Here is a 20,872-nt window from a genome sequence, read left to right as displayed (position 1 = left end):
GCCTGGGAAAGGAGGTAGTTCCGAACGGACAGACCAACTGTCCACTAGTTGCCATTTAATGATCTCCCCAATACACAGTTTATGTCTCAGGGTGTCAGATGGTCACATCTACCAACAACTATAATTAGGCTGGACAGAACACTTTCGAAGTTTCAGGCATTTTGCCCTTTGAATTCAATTTATTCATTGCATCCTGCTCCAGGCAGAAAAGGCCAGTCAAGGTATGATTCTTGAGGATACCCCAAGAAACAAAGTTAACAGAGCAAAAAGGCATCTTTTAACAAAAAATGCAAATAGAGAAACCTGGTAGATGCTACCAAGTAATCAAACCAAGGCATCATTAGTACCAAAGCAGGAACCTGGCATCGTGTGCCACCTGCCACAGCAGCAAAGGGCAGCACACAATGTTACTTGTGATTCATTCTCACCAAAACTGTCCCACCCAACTTGAATCTGGCCTCTAACTCAACCTCCAGCTACAGGAAATTCAGGAGACAAAGGAACAAGTGCAAAGACACCACAAGGGAACCATGAGACAAATCCAGGAACTGAATCTTAAAAAATCAGTATCATTAACACCACCACCAACAAAAAGTCATTTAAAAAAAAAAGCAAGGTGTTGTTCTGGACCAAACTATACTGGACTACGGTTCAAAGAGGAAAAACGGGGGCATCTGGGTGGCTTAGTCGGTTGAGCCTCTGCCTTCAGCTCAGGGCATGATCTCAGGGTCCTGGGATCAAGTCTGGCATCAGGCTCCTTGCTCAGCGGGGAACCTGCTTCTCCCTCTCCCTCTGCCCTTCTCCCCGCTCATGCGTTCTCTCAAATAAAATCTTTCCAAAAAAGAACAAAAGACAAAGAGGAAAAACACTATAAAAAACATTTGGGAGAAAGTTGGAAAAACATAAAAATTGACTGGACAGGAGATGCTATTTGATAGAAATTACCAGTTGACCCTTGAACAACATGGGGGTCAGGAGCACCAACCCCCGGGCAGTCAAAACTCTGTGTATACTTCTGACTCCCCCAAAATGTAACTACTAATAGCCTATTACCAATGGGAAGACTTGTAGATAACATACAGTCTATTTAAAACCTATTTTTGTACATTATATGTATTACATACTGTATTCTTACAATAAAATAAGCTAGAGAAAACCAATGTTATTAAGAAAATCATAAGGAAGAGAGAATACATTTACAGAACTGTACCATAAAAAAAAGTCCACATAGAAGTGTACCCAGTTGTTCGAGGGTCAACTGTACTGATTTACTTAGGCATGTTAAAAGAATTGTTCTTACTCTTATTGGGGAAATAAAAATCAAAACCACAATGAGATGTCACCACCTGTCACCTGTCCCAATGACTGTCACCCGAAATCTGTCAGAATGACTAAAATCAAAAAGACAAGAAATAGGAAGTGTTGGGGCGCCTGGGTGGCTCAATTGGTTAAGCATCTGCCTTTGGCTTGGTCATGATCCCAGGGTCCTGGGACTGAGCCCCACGTCGGGCTCTTCACTCAGAGGGGAGTCCCTCTGTCCCTCTCCCCTGCTCACTCTTTCTCTCACTCTCTCTCAAGCAAATAAATAAAATCTTAAGAAAGAAAGAGAGAGAGAGAGAGAGGGAAAGAGGGAGGGAGGGAGGGAGAGAGGAAGGAAGGAAAGAAGGAAGGAGGGAAGGAAAAGGGAGTTTTAGCAAGGATGTGGAGGAAAAGAAAGCCTTGCACACACCACTGGTGGGAATGCAAACTGGTGCAGCCACTGTGGGAAAAAGTATGGAGGCACCTCAAAAAATTAAAAACAGAACTACCCTATGATCCAATAATTCCACTCTGGGTATTTACCCAAAGAAAATGAAAACACATTCTGAAAGCTATAGACACCCCTAGTCTACTGAAGCATTATTTACAATAGCTAAGACATGTAAGAGACCCAACCACCCAACCACAGATGAATAGATAAAGACAATGTGGTCAATTATTCAATGGAATATTACTCAGCCATAAAAAATGGGACCTTGGCATTTGCAACATGGACAGACCTAGAGGGTATGATGCTAAGTGAAGTAAGTCAGACAGAGAAAGACAAATTACTCATATGTGCAATTTAGGAAACAAAACAAAAAAGAAAACAAATGAGCAAACAAACGAAAAGAGACAAACAAGAAACAGCCTCTTAAATACAGAGAATAAGCTGGTGGCGGCCAGAAATGGGAGCGGAGATAGATGAAATAGATAAAGGGGGTTAAGAGCACACTCCTAAAGGGGCGCCTGGGTGGCTCAGTGGTTAAGTGTCTGCCTTCGGCTTAGGTCATGATCACATAGTCCTGGGATCGAGTCCCACATCATCAGGCTCCCTGCTCAGTGGGGAACCTGTTTCTCCCTCTCCCTCTGTCACTCCCTCTGCTTGTGTGCTCACTCTCTCTTTCTGCAAATAAGTAAGTAAAATTTAAAAAGTAAAAGAGTACCCTTACCATGAAGAGCACTGAGCAATGTACAGAACTGTTGTGTTGCTATACTATACACCTGAAACTAACATAGCACTGTATGTTAACTACACTGGAGTTTAAAGAATATTAAAAAAATATCATGCCGATTCTTAAAAGTTGTATTTGAGCTATGAGGTGATAGATCATGTTATCTGCAACCTACTTTCAGGTGAAAAAAAAAAAGTATATTACATCTACAGGAATACAAAGCAAACAGAGAAAAAGAGGAACAATCTAGGAGGAGGATAGGTTTGGGGTTTACTCTGCTCTTCTTTCAAGCATATTCAGCTTTTCTATATGCTTGAAAGTTTTCATAATAAAAAGTCAGGTGGGGCACCTGGGTGGTTCAGTGGGTTAAGCCTCTGCCTTCAGCTCAGGTCATGATCTCAGGGTCCTGGGATCGAGCCCCGCATGGGGCTCTCTACTCAGCGGGGAGCCTCCTTCCTCCTCTCTCTCTGCCTGCCTCTCTGCCTACTTGTGATCTCTCTCTTGCTGTCAAATAAATAAATAAAATCTTAAAAAAAAAAAAAAAGAAAGTCAGGAAAAAATAAGAGTATTAATAAACCTGCAGAATGAAAATATTACTGATACGAAAAAGAACCAGGTGGAGATCCTAGAAACTAAAAACTGTAATTGTCAAAATAAAGAAAACAAGAGATGGAATAAATGATCAGAACAGATACAGCTGAGGGACGCCTGGGTGGCATAGCTGGTTAAAGTGCACAGCTCTCGATTTGGGCTCAGGTCACAATCTAGGGATGGAGCCTGAGAATCGGCTTGAGAATCTCTCTCCCTCTGTGTCTTCCCCTCCCACTCATGCTCGCGCGCGCTCTCTCTCTCTCTCTCTCAAATAAATAAATCTTAAAAACAAACAAACAAACAAACAAAAAAAACGGACACAGCTGAAAAGGAAATCAGTGTGCTGGAAGGCGAAGCCCAAGGTTTGTCCAGAACATAGCACAATACAACACTATGCTATTAAGACGGAAAAGGTAAGGGAAGTGGAGAACAGACCCTAAATTCCAGCTCCCGATCCCTGCAAGCTCCAGAGGGGAGAATAGGAACTAATCAAAGACATTTTTTTTAAGATTTTATTTATTCATCTGACACAGAGAGAGACATCACAAGTAGGCAGAGAAGCAGGCAGAGAGAGAGAGGGGGAAGCAGGCTCCCCGCTGAGTAGAGAGCCCGACGGGGGGCTCGATCCTAGGACCCTGAGATCATAACCTGAGCTGAAGGCAGAGGCTCAACCCACCGAGCCACCCAGGGGCCCCTCAAAGACATTTTTAAAAAATTCCTATGACCTATAGGGACGCCTGGGTGGTACAGACAGCTAAGCATCCAACTCTTGCTTTTGGCTCGGGTCATGATCTCAGGGTCCTGAGATCAGGCCCCATGTCTACTCCGCAGTCAGCGTAGAGTCTGCTTGGGTTTCTCTCTTTCTCTCCTTTTTCTTCTCCCTACCCCATGCTTGCTTGCTTGCACATGCACGCGCTCTCTTTCTCTCTCACATAAATAAATAAATCTTCAAAAAATCCTTAGATTTTTAGAAATACAGGAATTTTCACTCTGATTATACCTACTGACTTCAGAGCAGGGTGAATGAAAGAAATGTCCCACAACCTAGACACACTATGGTAAGATTTCAGAACATTAGAAATCAAGGGTCACTTGATTTCAAGAGTCCCTTAGGGATTCTTTCTGAAAGAATCACTTAAGGAACAATTCAGGCAAAATCCAAAAGAACTAAAGTAATAGAAAAAAAACAGTAAGCCAAAAATAAATCAATAAAACTTGGAATTAAAGTCTAAAATAACTGTTGATGCAAAATGTCAAAAAAAAAAAAAAAAATGGGCGCCTGGGTGGCTCAGTGGGTTAAAGCCTCTGCCTTCAGCTCAGTTCAGGATCCCAGGGTCCTGGGATCGAGCCCCACATCGGGCTCTCTGCTCAGCAGGGAGCCTGCTTCCTCCTCTCTCTCTGCCTGCCTCTCTGCCTACTTGTGATCTCTGTCTGTCAAATAAATAAAATCTTAAAAAAAAAAAAAAAACCAATCAATAATGATCTGGCCTCAAATCCCAGATGATTTCAATGTGGAAAGTGGGGGTGAGGAGGCAATGAGGAGGGAGGAAAAGTGCGCCATGGTTCTTGTCCTCTTAGGGTCAAAGAAATAAATACTAATTCTAGACCCCAGGTAGGAAAATATAAATTTGAATATATGGTATGAATAGAGACAGGACATATGTATTTCTAAACTACTAAGAGGGTGGCATGGGGGGAGAGATCTAACAGAAGCCAAGAGTACTTTGTGATGCAGAAAAATTCAGTCACTGAACAGTGAGGGCAGAAAGCTTCATTAGTTCATTCAGCAACAACAGAGAGGGTGCAGTGTTGGTGTTAAGCGCTGGGGCACAGCAGAGCTCACACTCCCTCCCCAGCATGGGAACAAACAAGTGAGCAAGACAAGGAAGGGTTGGGAGTAAGTGCTAGGAAGAAAAACACAAAGCAAGGCGAGTAAGGGAGATAACTCAGACTTCAAAAACGTTATGCTTGGTGAAAGAACCCAGATGTAGGAAAACCCGCAATATTGTAGGATTCCATTTATATGGAACGTCTAAAACAGGCAACTTTATAGAGACAGAAAGTAAACCAGTAGTTTCCAGGGGCTCTGGGGAGGCAGGAACATATCTGAAAAATGATTGTGGTGATGGTTATACAACTCTGTTAGTATACAACACTACACTGAACTGAACACTTTAAATAGGGGAGTTCTATGGCATATGGATTATATCTCAATAGATTTTTTTTTTAAGGAACTTGGTAGAGCGCTACTTTAGACAAAACAGTCAAGTAGGGGGCACCTGGGTGGCTCAGTCGATTGAGCTTCTGACTTTTAATTCCGGCTCAGGTCATGATCCTGGGGTTGTGGGATCGAGCCCCACGTCAGGTTCTGCACTCAGCGCAGCATCTGCTTGGGATTCTCTTCTCCTTCCGTCCCTCCCCCCAACTCACACTCTCGCTAAAATAAATTTTAAAAATCTTAAAAAAAAAAAAGATAGTAAAACACCGTAAGAGACTCTTACTGTCACAAAACAAATTGAGGGTTGCTGGGGGGAGGGGGGTAGGGAGAGGGTGGTTGGGTTATGGACATTGGGGAAGGTATGTGCTATGGTGAGTGCTGTGAAGTGTGTAAACCTGGCGATTCACAGACCTGTACCCCTGGGGCTAATAATACATTATATGTTAATTAAAAAATTAAAAATTTTTTAAAAAGATAGTCAAATAAGGCCAACTCATGTAAAGCAAAACCATAATCCATTGATGGGTGTACACAAGTATACACACAGAGCAAACTGCCCCAAAACATCTTAACACACCAAGGCCTTCCATCCATTATCACTGCTCAGAGGCAGGGGAATTCCTGAGTGGTAAAAAGAAGAATCCAGCTGGAATTCTATAACTTGGAGTCCTTTTAATACTTAATGAGTTTTTCATGCTAGGCTTGAAAACACCAATCTTGACCATTTTGCCTCAAATTAGCCAAACTTTGCCAGTTAAATTTTAAGAGATTAGGCTTTTTAACAAACCAGTCTACAAAAATTTCCCCACCAACTTGCGCTATGGTGATCCTGTTTCTCAAAAGTCGTAAAACCAAACCAAACCAAACCAAACCCCCGAGTTCCTATAATGTCTCCCATTTTCACCTGACACTTCTCTCTCCTTGCTGGCTGGAAGCCCTTCAGCTCCTGCATGAACCCAACCCTTCAAGCAGAGGTTCACTGATACCGTTTCCTGCTTAGAAGGCTCTCTTTTCTCTCCCTCCCTTCCTCTCTCTCACTACTTGCTAGTTCATTCGGCCAACACTTACCAAGGGCTTATTCTGGAGAGAATAACCAAGAAAACACTAGAGTTAGAGTCTACACTGAGGTATTTACCTTTTTTATTATTTCAATAATAAAATAGATTTTTCTCTACGTATTTCAAAGAATTTTCCCATATTTTACAAAATTATCTTTTTCTATGTAATTATCTATAATGTAAACATGGCAGATATTAACAATTCATAGCTAGTGAACTAAACTTTCTTCTGACAGCTAAGATCTACTTTTTTCATCACAAAATCATTCACTTATTTGTGTACTCATGAGAGTTAAAACCCAAGAATAAAAAACAAGTTAAACGAAGAAAAAAAAAAACCACAAAGTTTTTCATTGGAAAATGTAAACAGAACGTTTTTAATTTTTTTTTTTAGTTTTTTGAAATTTATTTCTTTAAGAGAGAGCCTGAGCACAAGTTGGGGGAGGGGCAAAAAGATAGAGAGAATCCCAAGCAGACTCCGTGGTGAGCATGGAGCCTGACGCGGGGCTCGACCCCAAAATCATGACCTGAGCCAAAATCAAGAGTTGGATGCTAACCCGACTGAGCCAACCAGGTGCCCCAAGATATTTTTCATTTTCAAAATACCTAATTTTTACCCTTCTCAGGCATCAAAATGACAGGAGTGGGGATTCCCTGGCTTGAAATTGGAAGAATTTCTTTTTTTCAGAGAGGGATGGGATCCTGCAGTGATGAAATGGTCCAACACCATCAGCATGAGCTAAACTAACCCACTAACCATAAGTTGTGAGCTGCAGGTCAACCTTCCAGGCCTCTCGCATCAAGATGAACAGTGTCTCCTTCAAAAACAGTCACCTCAAAAGAGGACACACTCTAGTGACCCGTCACTGCCCAACACACATTGCAATTGCTATCAGGGCCCTTGGACAAGCCCCCTGGCCTGACGTGAACCAGGATTCTGACTTTCTGGTTAGACCTCCCTTTGGAACAAAGAACACTACCACTATAGAATGTTCTCCAAAACACTCTTGAAGGACCTGCCAGGAGGAAGAGCTGCAGGCTCGGAAGAATGTGAATAAGGATCGTCACAGAACGCCTGGGTGACTCAGTGGGTTAAGCCTCTGTCTTCAGTTCAGGTCATGGTCTCAAGGTCCTGGGATCGAGGACTGCATCAGGCTCTCTGCTCAGCGGGGAGCCTGCTTCCCCCTCTCTCTCTGCCTGCCTCTCTGCCTATTTGTGATCCTCTCTCTCTCTCTGTCAAATAAATAAATAAAATCTTAAAAAAAAAAAAAGAAAAAGCTGATCAAACAGCTGATCAAACACCTGGGGAATCCGTGCGCAATTTCTCAAGGAAACGATCCTGAAAGAGGGGAGCACCCATGAACACATCAAGTCGCAAACTTTTTTTTTTTTTTTTAACAAATCAGTCCCATTACATCTTAGTCACACTCCAAATCTGGGATGGTGTCACCTCAAACATGGACGAACAGGTGCGAAAACCTCGAAGAACTCATGATGTTTACACACCTCATGGAGGACTAAGTCCCTGTTTTTCCAGTCCAAGAAAGGGAGGCTTACAAGGCAAAGGAGTACAAGTCAGATCAGAGGAGTCCACATATATCATGGTACAGACGTAGAAGCTATTGATGAGAAACGGTCCTTGTTTATCAATTTATCACAGCAGGTTGGAGAGATCCTCTCTCTAACGGCAGTAGCTTGGGTTCTGCGGCTCCATGTTCAACAGAACAGCATTTTGTAAGCCGTTCTAGAAAATGGGCTTTTTCTTTTGTTCACACTAGCCATATGCACCAATTCACCCAATGCATCTGAATTAATAAGGATTTGTTTGTTTAACTAGCATTGGGCATTAGGATGCTGATACAGTATTGCTAATCAAAACACAAAAAAACGTAAAATGCAAGTATACGACGGCCCAGATATTAAACTCATCCCCCACATTTCCGTGTGTGTATGTGCAGTGTTTATGCAAGTACTACCAGTGGGTGATCTAGAACACAGGCCTCCATGTCCTGCTCTGTAAGATGGGATCCTTTTCACAGGGCGACCGTGAAAAAACCCTGTGTGAGTAGGTGAGATAGGGATTCCCTCTGCAGCTCACTGACCGAGGAACAGATCACTGAAATGACTTGTACTAGGTCAGCTGGGCAATCCGACCCGAGAAGCCAAGCTTCTGGACTCCCCATGCCACGCTCTCTTCCAGGTGATTTCCACACCAATATCAGTCCGCATTTACTGATGATCTACAATGGGCCAGGTCGCTGAAGCTAAGAGGTCTGTCTCCAAGTGAAGCAGATCAGGAGTGGTGACGTCCCGTGCCCAGGGCGCTACATCACGTGCCTGGAGCACTACGTGCAAAGTCAAGATTTTAAGGTGGTGCCTCATGGGTCTAACACTGGCCCTCCTTCCACCGTCTTTCCATGACATGTGCTACCTCAGGGCTGTCAGAAAGCTCGGGAGGCAAAGTTTATTTGGCAACAGGATAGCTGTCATTGGCCTCAAGAGCAGATTTCAGACAACCAGCATGACCCAGAACTTCTTTCTTACCTAGCAGTCCTTTTGCTATTTCTGATCAAAACTGAAAAAGTTGGGGCACCTGAGTGGCTCAGTGGGTTAAGCCTCTGCCTTGGGCTCAGGTCATGATCCCAGGGTCCTGGGATCAAGCCCTGCATCAGGTTCTCTGCTCAGCGGGAAACCTGCTTCCCCCTCTCTCTCTCTCTGCCTGCCTCTCTGGCCTACTTGTGATCTCTGTCTGTCAAATAAATAAATAAAATCTTTAAAAAAAAAACAAAAACTGAAAAAGTCAAATCAATAACATCCATATCGGGAAGGCACCTGATCCAAATAGCAAAATCAGACCCCTGATTGGAAGGACCAAGGAAGCAAACTTTAAAAACAAGGCAGTTCCTATTTCCTTGCCTGCCCCCTCCTTCGGAAGCCACTACAAAAACAAAGGTGACTTGTAGGGCCTAGAGAAGCTTTAGCGCCAAGGCCCAAGGGCATACACTTTACCTCTGTGAGGGAGAGATCTGGCAACATCCGCAACAAGGGGAAAGTGAACCTGACAGAGAGCCGAATAAAGGGGGTACAATTCAACAAGGCTAACCTCTGTGTGTGGACTTGAGGCCTGTGTCCCCAGCGATCTGTAAAATGAGTTTACATAACAGGCCTTTGTGTTGTCCCAGATAAGAGAGAGTAGAGGAGCGGTCAGAATGTTTTAAGGATTTAGAACCGGCTGAGATTTCCTGGGGGACAGTGAGGTTGGGGGTGGCAGGGAGCAGGGGTGGAGCCAAGGATGGGGGAAGGGTGAGTTAAGAAATCTGTCTGATCTAAGGAGGAAAACGGTTAATAACGACCACAATAATTTAAGTCTTCATTTGTAATTCCTTGGTTTTATTCGCATTAGCACTTTCAGGATAGACAAGAAACCAGTAACACTGATTGCCTCTTCTTAAAAGGCAGTGTGGAGTTGGGGGACAAAGGTGGAAGGGAGCTGTTGTTTGTTTTTGTTTTTTTTTTTACTGTATGCCCTTTTACACTTTTGAAATTTTGAAATTCTGGACCATGTATTTGGATTATCTATTCAGAAATATATAAAGGGAATTTTTATACTAGTTTAAGCATGTCCATAGTTTTCCAACAACCCTAAGAAGCAGGCAGAGCAAAGATCATTAGTCCCAACTCCCAAATGAGGAAGCTGTGGGGTCTAAGAACTAAGAAGGGAAAAAGAATTTCTAACATACCACAATTTTAAAAAAAGAAAGAAAGAAAGAATTGGCCACAGTTGTGGTGAGGCTGGAAATAAGACTCAGACCTTCAGAATCCTAAACCAGCGCTCTCTTTCAGAGACCCCATAGTTTGAAAGATGCAGCCCGCCCCCGCATTCGCTCTTGAAGTTCAACCTGCATAGCTAGCTAGAGCTGTGGGAATCCACATGGGGTATGGCACAGGAACCCATCACCCTATATGGAGCTTTACTAACCAGCACAGCAGGCTAGGTGAGCTGTTCAGAGCTGGCTAGATCTTTTGGGAGCAAACATCCTGAAACTTGCTAGGGTTTCAACCCTTATTACTGAAAAATCTATCAAATGCCCAAGTCCACATTGTTTCTCAAAGTACAGTGGCTGCAACTGCACTTTTACTAGATTCATTAACTTGCAGGCTCTCGGGGTCATCATTTTGAACTCAGAGGGACTCAGACGGGTAGTCAAGTGTAAAAATGAGCACTGGGCTTAGAACCCAGGCAGACCCTGGGTTCAAGTACTGGTTTTGCACCTGATTTGGGTGTGGCCTTCGGTATGCTGGTCACTTCCTTTATTTTGGCCTCAGCTTCCCCTCTATTAATAAAAATCAATTCGCAGACATGTACTGCGCACTGTTTGTCTAACACTGCTGCGGGTGCGGGGCCTCACAGGCCCACAGAGCAGACTAGATCCCTGCACTTTCAAGGAGTGGACAGACCCTGTACAGGAGGAGATCAACACATGAGGTCATTTCCAGTCTGATGAGCTATGAACTTACCCCTGAACTCATCCTGTAATGTGGAGAGAGGGTCCACATTTGCAGTGGGAGCCAAATGAGGAAGCAGGAGGGGGATGTAGGGACATAATATGACAGGCAAGGGGCAGATACAAAGAGCCCAAAGCAGGCATGTCTGAAGGACAGAAAAGGCTAGCGAGGCTAGAGAGCAGCAAGTGAGAGCAGAGGGAAGGAGATAAGACAGCCAAGGCAGACAGGGGGCCCACAGCTTCAGGTGAGGAGTCTGGATGCCATTCTGGTTGCAACAGGAAGTGATTATAGAAATAAAGAGGTTTAATTTGATCTGTGATGTTGCAAACTTTCTTATTTTTTGAGCAGCAGAACTTTTCAGTTAAATAAAAACAAGTGGAACCTCAATATGGAACTGGATAAAAGTGGTTTTGCTCGGCTGGGTGAGAAGCTAGTTAAGGCCCTTCTGAACTTGTGGCCTCTTGGCCTTTCCCCTTTACCCCTGCGGCAGCTCCCAAGCACTGGAGCTCAGAGGAGCTGCAAAAACACCAGGTGATCTATCTTTGGGTTCTTCAAGCTCTAACAAAATCTGGCAGTACAGGGAGAGGAGGTGTGGGGAATCATGCTGGATCCTTGCTGGGCCCCAGTCAGCCCCTGGAAAGGTTTTAAATCCCTGAAGTGCAGGAACAATAACAATAAAATCTGGCTCATCAAAGGTTCCAGTTAAAATGACATTGCTGAAACTATAGGGACAGAAAACAGATCAGTGATTGCCAGGGGCTAGGGTGAAGGGAGGACACTGACACAAAGGGAGGGACACAGGGGAACTTTCTGGGTTGCTGGAAGTATTGTATACTGTGACTGTGCTGGTGATTATGGGACTCTATACGTTTCATCAGGATTCACAGAACTGTACACCTAAAATGGGTGAAGCTTAAGGAGCATAAATTTAACTTGAACAAACCTGATGTTTAAAAAAAAAACAAAATACAAAGACACCTCCGAGGCATTTTATGGATGGAGACAGAGACTTGGAGAGCAAAAATGACTTGTTCCTGCTGAGTCAGAAGAGCCCCCAAATGGCTGATTGAAGGGCTACCCCCACCCCCATGCCACCACTCCTCAGTTTCAATCCCAAGCCTCTTTAGTACCTGGCCTCAGGTTTCTCTGACTTGCAAACTGAGGAGGTAGATACTTGCCAAAGACTTTCCCACTCCAAACAATCAGATTCTAAGAAGCAGGCTGGTGTAGGGGAAAGACCTCAATGTCAGAAACACTGGAAGAAAAATGCCCACTTCTGTCAGTTACGAGCTGGGTGCCCTGGGGCCAGCCTGTCCTACGCCAGGACAGGGTTAATAAGAACACATCTGTACATCAGCTGGCACACAACAGCCTCCAAGAGGGGCAGTCATTATCACCCTTCTACCCCGACTGGATCCCAGTCCCTATCCCACCAGGCTGCTTCCTAAGAACAACGTGGAGGAAACCATAGGGAACAGAAATCGCCAACTCCCTGCCCTGCGTTGCATAACCTGTGCTCGGGTACACAGTACACCCTGGGCTCCACTGGGGCACAGGCTGTTATCTCGCCAGGTAAACAGGAACACCCCGCCCCCTCCTTGACCACCGTCAGCACCCAGCCACCACAAACACTCGGGGGCAGGAGAAGGCCGGCAGCGCGCAGGAACACCACTGCTATTTATGCCTATATTTTGGGCACTCCACTTTCCCTGTGGCTGCTGGCATCATCGCAGAGCACAAACTCATCCACAGACACACTCCACCCATCCTACAGCCCTTCCCTCACCACCTGTTCCAAAGGGGTGGTCCCAAATAATGACTCAAAGCTGCCGGCCCCACCTTGCTTTTTTTTTTCTCTCCAATGTAAGGCAACCAAAAACACACAGAAACACAAAAGATTCTTTAAGACAAAACAAAACAAAAGCCTTCAGGCAAGGAGCTTCTGCTTCCGCTGGCACATCAAATCATGTAAAGTTTGTTGGCTTACTATTTCTCCACGGAGGAACAGGAGGTAGGCAACACCCAGAAATTATACCAATTTTGCAGAAACAAAGAGCTAAGTACCCTGGCTAAAGGCAAACATGAGCGGGGCTACAGCGGCCCAGGGACGCAAAGCCCCAGAGCATCAGGTCTCAAGGGACTCCCCCATACCTTGGCTCAACTTCTAGAAAACACAGAAATAACAGGAGATAACACTTGTCCTGTGCTGCCCCTGCCCCGTGCTCTTAAGGACTGTCCTGGAGATCATGTGAACTGAAAATCGTGAGAGAATGGAAAAGATTTCTGCAGAGCTCAGTTAAGTTACTGAGCAAAAACAATGCTTTGCCCCAGCCACGGTCTCCTCATTCTGAGGGAGGGCTGGTAGCCAGGTTAAGAAACTGATTCATTAATCACAAATATTATTTATCAAGCCACTGCCAGGACATTGTGGCAACTACATCCTGCTGTTTCTCTTCAGAGTCATTGCCAAAGTTGGGTCCTCTCCCCCACCTTCCGGTATCTGTGAACTTTTCAGTTTCTATCAAACTCCAGCTGGGGGAGGGGACCCAGGGCTGGCCCTCTTCGAGTAAAGTTCCACCACCAGGTCCACAAAGAGACTGCAGGGAGGCGTGGCCAGGCCGGAAATTGTGACAAAAAGTTTTGGCCCTCCGGTCCTAGAAACAACTACTTCCTGATCTTTCCTAGGCTTGGGGCGGTGTAGTTCTCTGGCCGGGTTCCCCCCACCAGGGCCGAGCTGGGGGCTTCGATCGAGGGGGGAAGGGTCAGGCCAGCCAGGCGGCCTTCTGTCCCCCGCACCCCGAGCCGCTCTGCTGCCTTCCACTGGCTAAGTTATTTTGGAGCAAAAGTGCCCCGAGGGTGTGAGCTCCGGAGGGCAGGGCCTCCTCCCCCGCAGCATCCCCAAGACACACACACACACACACACACACACACACACAAACACACACCCCAAGGCCGGCGTTCTGAAGACTGAACCCGACCCAGACCCCAAGGCCCAGGCCTGCTCCGACAGGAGGAAGGGAAAGGGGGAATCGAAAGGGATTTGCCAGAAACCTCAGGACAATCCGGGGCGCTCGCAGCGGCCTGGGGCCGCCTCCGCTGAGGGAGCGCTTTCTAGGGGCCCCGGTCAACCCCCGGTGCCCGTCGCAGAACGGGCTGCGCGGCAGTCAGAGAGGGCCAGGCCACCCCCGCCCGGCGACCCCAGGCTGGGCCTCCCACCTTGACCCGCTTGCCCTGGATCTCCAGCGTCTTCATGGTGAAGTCGACGCCGATGGTGCTGCCCTGGCGCTCCGAGAAAGCGCCGGTCTTGAAGCGCTGCACCACGCACGTCTTGCCCACGCTCGCGTCGCCCACCAGCACCAGCTTGAACAGGAAATCGTACTGCTCGTCCGGGTCCCCCGGGCCCGGGCCCGGCCCCGCCATGGCCGCGCGGGAGCCAAGGGCCGGCGCTCCGGACGCTGAGGGAAGCCTGAGCTCACGGAAGCCACGGACCGCCTGGCGACGTGGAACCGCCGCAACACCTGAAGAAGGGGCGCCGCCGTCTGCCGGCCCCGGACCGGACCCGCCCCGGACCCGCCCCGGCCGGCCCCCCGCCCCGCCCCCGGCCAGCCCGGAGCCCCGCGGGCCTCGGCTCAGCCAGGGACTCGCCTAGCCCCGCCTCCGCAAAGCTCGCGGCCGGCCCTCTGCTCCTTCCGGGCCAGTCCGGTCCTCGCGCTCGGCCTCAGCCCCGCCCCGGCCCCCACTCTACCCTGAGCGCATCGGGCCCGCCCCATCCCCACTCCAACCTCAGCCCTCCGCGGGACAGACTCCGCCCTCAGCCACACCCCCAGTCAGACTCCGCCCCTGGGCCCGCCCCAGCACCGCCCTGGCCGGGCTCCGCCCCCAGCGTCGCTCTCGGCCCCGCCCCCAGCCCGACTCGCTGCCCTCGGCCCGCGGACCGTCAGCTTCTCAGCTCCGCCCCTAAACCCGCCCACAACCCAACTCCGCCCGCGGCACTGCCAGCACTCGCCACGCTCCCCACCGCCGCGGGCTAGGCTGCCTCACTGGAGCAATCAGGACTCGCCTCGAGGGTACGGTGGAGTCCCTGCGCCTGCAGGCCTGGGGGCCGATTAACCCAAACCTTGAACCCGGAACGGCCTCCTCTAGAATGGATCACTGGGAAGGGGACAAGCATGGCAGAACCCCTGCAACAGGGGATGTCTGTGTCTTCCACACAGACGGGAAAGACGAAGGAACGAGAAGGCTTCAGTAAGGCCAGAAATTAAGCCTGCTACAAAACTGGGGCGAAGACCTGAATCCTGGTGGGGAAAGGGACCCGAAGGCTGCCCTCTCGAGGTGACGCCCCCTTCAGGACTCTCGAGAGAAGGGAACTAGAGAGCCCGTTTGGTGGATGGCAAGGCGGGAAGGAGGAGTTGGGAGATCACCAACCCCAAAGGCAGCCTAGCGGTTGTTGTGAAGCAGCTGTCCTAATGGCTCAGGGTGGGCTGGCTCAGTTGGGGTTATGGGTCCACTGGGGGGGAACTGACCCAGCCAAACAGCACCAGTGACTGGGCTGAGCAGAGGAGCATGGGAAGTTTGTGGGGAATTCTGTGGAAGGTCAGACAAGCTTTTGCCAAGATAATCCATAAACCAAGAGTCCTTGGAGAAATGGAACCGAGCTAAGCTTAAAATGGATCTAATGGAACCTATCCCCACAAAGGGCTTCCCAACTACCCAGCAGGGAGGGAATTGAGGATACTCCTGCCCTCTTCAGACTCCAATTCTACTTGGTTCAATAAATTGTTATTAATGCCTACTATAGGCCCGTGGAACACATCAGTGAACAAAGAAGACAAAAATCCATCCCCTCCCCAGCAGAAAAGGGAAGAGGGCTTTCCCATAGCTTAAGGAGACCACGGAGGGCAAGTCCACCAGGACCAGTAGTACCCTGAGGATCCCCGACCTACCTTACTGGCTAAGTGGGGAAGAGACTGGATTAGGAGGCAAAGACAGACCCATGGAGAAGATGGAGCAGCAATCTGTTCTGGAACCATGGAAACTCTCTCCCATGGGAAGTGCCCAACAGTGTCAGACAGGAACCCCCCAAGTGCTATGGAAAAGCAATTCTGGTAGCCCAGCTTTATTATATCAGACTGGAGGGGCAGGAAATAGCCTCCCATTCTGAAGTAGTAGGAGACAGAAGGACATGGGGTGGAAGACTTCCACAGGCTGGGGTTGGCTCCGGGGCATGTCAAAGCTCAGAACCCCAGAAAATAACATCTGTTCCAGCCCAGAGCGGCTCCTCACAGCCACTGGTGGAAAGAAGAAAGGAAAAGGTGAGCCCGGGGGCCGAGATGAGCCAAGACTCAGCTACTGGAAGCATGGGGAAAGGAACAAAGAGTATAGACATTCACAGGGTGGGGTGGACATGTGGCTGAATAACTGAACTGGCCTTTACGTTTGCCTTGCCTGGAATTGGCTTAGGGTGGGGTGAAGGCCTGTTGGTCTGGCTATGGATCTTGCCAGAAAGTCCAGCTACCACTTGTCTTTGTGGGTGATGGAAATGTTCTAAAACTAGACTGTCGGGGCACTTGGGTGGTTCCGTTGGTTAAGTGTCTGCCTTTGGTTCAGGTCATGATCTCAGGGTCCTGGGATCAAGCCTCGCATTGGGCTCCCTGCTCAGTAGAGGAGTCTGCTTCTCCCTCTTCCCTTACACTATCCCCCACCTCCTGCAAGCACGCCCTCTCTCTCTCCCTCAAATAAATAAATAAATAAATTTTTAAAAAATAAAATAAAACTAGACTGTTGTGAGGGCTGCATGACACAGGAAATATATTAAAATTCTTAAATTGTACACTTACAATGGGTGGAATTGATGGTGAGTAAATTATACCTCAATAAAGGTGTTAAAAAATATCTGCATTTCCTCTCTTTTGGTGGTAAGTTTCTGTGTAGCACAATGGCGTTTTATCTGAAATCAAATTATGCTCATTTGAAACAGTGATTCAAATTCAAAAATGTTTATATCTCACTTAATGCCCCAGTTTTGAAACAATGCATATCCCAAATTGTAAAAATGTGCCAAGAATTTAACATTTTGGGGGCACTTGGGCACCTGGGCGGCTCTGATGGTTAACCAGCTGCCTTTGGGTCAGGTCGTGATCCTGGGGTTCTGGGATTGAGCCCCAGGTCTGGCTTCCTGCTCATCAAGGAGACTGCTTTTCCCTCTGCCTCTGCCTGCCACTCTTCCTGCTTGTGCTCTCTCTCTCTCTCTTTCAAATAAATAAAATCTTTTTAAAAATGTTAAATTCTTTTTTTTTAAGACTTTATTTATTTATTTGACAGAGAGACACAGTAAGAGAGGGAACACAAGCAGGGCGAGTGGGAGAGGGAGAAGCAGGCTTCCTGATGCAGGACTCAATCCCAGGACCCTGGGATCATGACCAGAGCAGAGGGCAGATGCTCAACAACTGAGCCACCCAGGGGCCCCACAATTTAACATTCTTAAAGCTAGTGGTGGGTGGGCTGAGTTTTAACTGTGCTTGTACTGTTGCCACATGGGGGCATACCATCCCGGTTGATAAGCCAAAGCGCCCGCGGTCACCCCAACAGTCTGTGGATCAGAACTCCAATGCCATCTTTCTTGCCCTTCCTTGGAGCCTGATATGGGACTTGATCCCAGAACCCTGGCATTTTGACCTGAACAGAAGGCAGTCGCTTAACCAACTGAGCCACCCAGGCATCCTTCTTCCTCCTTTCTTTTTTCATCTTCATTCTTTCTACCGTCACCATGATTAAAATACACAACCTCTAACAATATCACCTGAGTTCTATTTCGCAGCGCCCAGACTTAGTGCTAAAAATGTGCCTCCAAGAGACCCATCAGACACGAAGGTGAGAAAACACAGTAAGGAAGCGAAGACCAGACATCAACCATGATACCCTGCATTCTTAATATAGAAGAGTGCTTGCTATGCGACATTAGAATATAATGGCGCAGCAAGGAAGCAAAGCTCTTACCGGGCTGGTGCTGGCTGATGACTGGGAAGGCGCCCCCCCAGGGGCCAGCCCTCAGCCCACCTGGAGGCCAAAGAAATGCCAGCTATCCAACTCTCTCCCCACTCCCAGAACCCCAAAACATCATGAACATGGGGAAATGAACCCCAGTCCTCCCTGCTTCTGTTGATTCCATTTCATGCTTGAGGCTCTGCCTGAAAATAGAGGGATCAAATGGCTCTCAGCACCCCTACTTCTACCTCTGCCAGCTCCATGCTGTCCTCCCACCCCCACTGCCACCCTCCACCTGGCACAGTGCTCCCACCCAGGCCTGTCCTGGCTTAACAGCCCCCCCTCCACACCACCCCCTCAGCATCAGGTTCCCACAGTTCCCCTCCCCACACCCAAGGGGCTCTGACGAGGCCATTCCCCTGCTCAAACTTCAGTGATAAGTCCCAGACCCTCTGAAACACAGTATTGCACCTTGTTTCTCCATCATCTGTGTCCCCCATCCCCGCCCTTTCTCCTAGACCCTCCAACTTGCCAGTTTTCATGGAGTCCTCCATGGCATTGCCAGAGGGACTGAGGGGGATCAAGCCCTGCTCTCCCCACTCCCCACCACACTGACTGAGATGGAAACCCAGGCTGAGATGTGCAGGAAGTACCCTGTATGGGAACTGGGCACCTCTCAGCCCTGCAGGGAACTTCCCTCTACATTCTTTTTGGGAGGGGGGTTTGGGGGGGAAGTGCAACAGGAGGGGGACAGATATGAAAATGCCTGAAGGGGCGGGGTGCCGCCACTGGTCTCCCCAGGGTCCCGTCTGCTCATTAGTCAAGCGCTGCCTGCCCCACTAGGGAAGGCCTGATGTACCCAGATGGGTTCCTGCTGTCACCGCTTCACAGTTTCTGTGAGCAAGGGCTGAGACACCCCCACTACATCCTTTCTTAGGGCTTTGGGAGGAGGCAGTGGGATGTTGATGTCTCTTCTCCAGTTCAGTTGTTAGAGGATGGGGGGGGGTGCTGTCTGTGGCCACACAACCGGAACCTTTGCTCCCCTGTGACCAGCCTGTCCCTCTCATCACCGACCAAGGTATCCAGGGTCAGAATAGAACATGTTCATCTCTTCCTTGTTTATAAATTGCTCAAGAGCCGGAACACAAGTGTCAGGGGGGTCAGAGTACAGGGCGGGTGGGGATGCATGGGGAGGAAGGCCAGCCTAAGGCCTGGGTGGTGCTGGTCTCATGAATCTTAAAGCAAACCGAGAGGAAGACTGTTTTACTTGTAGGAAAACCAGTGGGGTGAGCAAAGGGGAGGGAAGCCTATGGAAATCTATCTATGGAGAGTCGCCTTTTTGGAAACTTCAGGTAAAGCCAAAGCTAATATAAACCACAAAACAGATTCTGTCAACAAACTTAAGGCTCCCAGGACTGGCTCTTTTGTCTCTGAGCAATGAACTGGGCCAAGGAACCACATCCCCACCAGTGATGACACCTGCCCAGCAGATTCCTCTGCTGTTGCAGGTCCAGAATGGGAGCCCTGCAGAGATCTTCCCTATGGGACCCCTGGCAGGGCAAGTAGCCAGGGCCTCTGGGACAGGAAGAAGCCTGGGGTCAGGGCCATCTCTGCCAAGGACACCTGTAGGACATGGTGCTAGGTGCTTTCCCACCCAGCCTCAGTTTCTTCAGATATGGGACACTCAATCCTGTCCGCCTACGTCCCAGCAAGCCACTGCAAGACCCTAGCTGGGACACACTCTGTACACTGCAGGGCTGGAGCAGGGGCTCCTGTGTCTGGCTCTATCCCAGGGATTAGAAGCCTGGTAACTCCACTGACTGAGGGATGAAGGCCTGGAGCCTGGACCTTCCAGAAGGGCCACACTCCAGGCACTTCCAGTCACCTTTGCCAGGGAGAAGAAGTGCCTACGGTTTGGATTTCCTGCTGTCCTTGAATGCAGGGCAGCCCCCAAGCCTACATGTGCCCCTTGGAAGAAAAATCCCCAAGGGAGTGGTCTGAGCCAGGCCACCACACACCCCAAAGAGGCTGTGATGAGGGCCCTCGCTTGCCACTGCCTGCACCGTAGCACTGCCAGACCCTGGGACAAAGTCCTGGGCTTTAAAACAGGGAAACTAAGGCCAGGGGCCTAGGTCCTAGAGCTAAGCCTGGCCCTGCCCCTCCCCTGGGGGTTCCCAAAGCTGCAACCCCGCCTCCCCCCTGCTCCCTGCACACATTCACCCAGGGGCTCAGCTGAGGGTGGACAAGCCAGCCCTTCCTTGAGGGAAGCCAGGAGGCAAGGTGCCCCCACCCCAGTCACACCCCTCTCCTCACCCTCTATTGCCTTTCCCGTGCAGCCCCTGCAGCCGCCCCCCACCCCCCTCCGCCCCGCCCCAGCCAGCCTCTGCCTGCCCTGCCTCCTGTCTCCACATCTAGCTCCACACACCTTCCTAAGGCAGGTCACACATTGCCCGGTTCAAACTCTTGCTAGGATCTGCACGGCTCCCTCAAGGGGCCTGTCTGGGCTGGTCATGGCCTGGCTAGCCTCTCCCCTGACACTCACCACCCCCAGCCACATGGGGCTTTGGCGTTCCCTGGCCCCGCTGCTCCCCTGACAGGCAGACCCCCAGACCTGCCCAAAGAGCCCAACTCCCCCCTGTGTCACAGGCTTCCCCAAGCAGGGCCTCCCGTTGACACATAGTTCAAGTTGGGGCCCGGACCCAAAGGACAGCCCCCCGGTCCTGACACGGACTCCAGACTCTCCCAGGATCCCTACAGAGTACGTGGAGCCCCCCTCACACACACACATACATACACATACATACACACACACACACAGCCCCAGAGACTGCTGTGTCCCATCTCTACTGGAAAGAATAGACCCAGCCCAGAGGACAGGCTTAGCCCTGACTGTTGCTTTCTGGGCATCCGTGGTGTGCTCTGACCCAGGCCACCTTGGAGGCCTCCCCAACCTCTCCCCTGAGAGGGAGCCTGGGATGGTTCCCATCCCTCCCACACCCGGGCCATGTGCTTCGGGCCTCTGGCCCCAGCGGGGACTCTGC

At 49.0% G+C, this 20,872-nt stretch overlaps 1 protein-coding gene across 2 annotated transcripts in view; it reads right to left on the bottom strand.

The window, feature by feature from the left end:
* The window catches only part of RAB43 (RAB43, member RAS oncogene family), a 34,048-nt gene extending 19,666 nt beyond the window's left edge, over window positions 1-14,382 (bottom strand). The window contains exon 1 of one of the 2 annotated variants that reach the window (XM_080811489.1): window positions 14,064-14,382. In XM_080811489.1, coding sequence (XP_080667615.1) covers window positions 14,064-14,267 — 204 coding nt within the window. In that variant the 5' untranslated portion in view covers window positions 14,268-14,382. The remainder of the gene's footprint in view (window positions 1-14,063) is intronic. The other variant, XM_080811490.1, reaches the window with a different exon arrangement.
* Window positions 14,383-20,872: the final 6,490 nt, after the last annotated feature.

Source organism: Martes martes, assembly GCF_963455335.1.
Source record: "Martes martes genome assembly, chromosome: 1".
Lineage (NCBI taxonomy): Eukaryota > Metazoa > Chordata > Mammalia > Carnivora > Mustelidae > Martes > Martes martes.
This window is presented reverse-complemented; position numbering and strand designations above follow the sequence as displayed.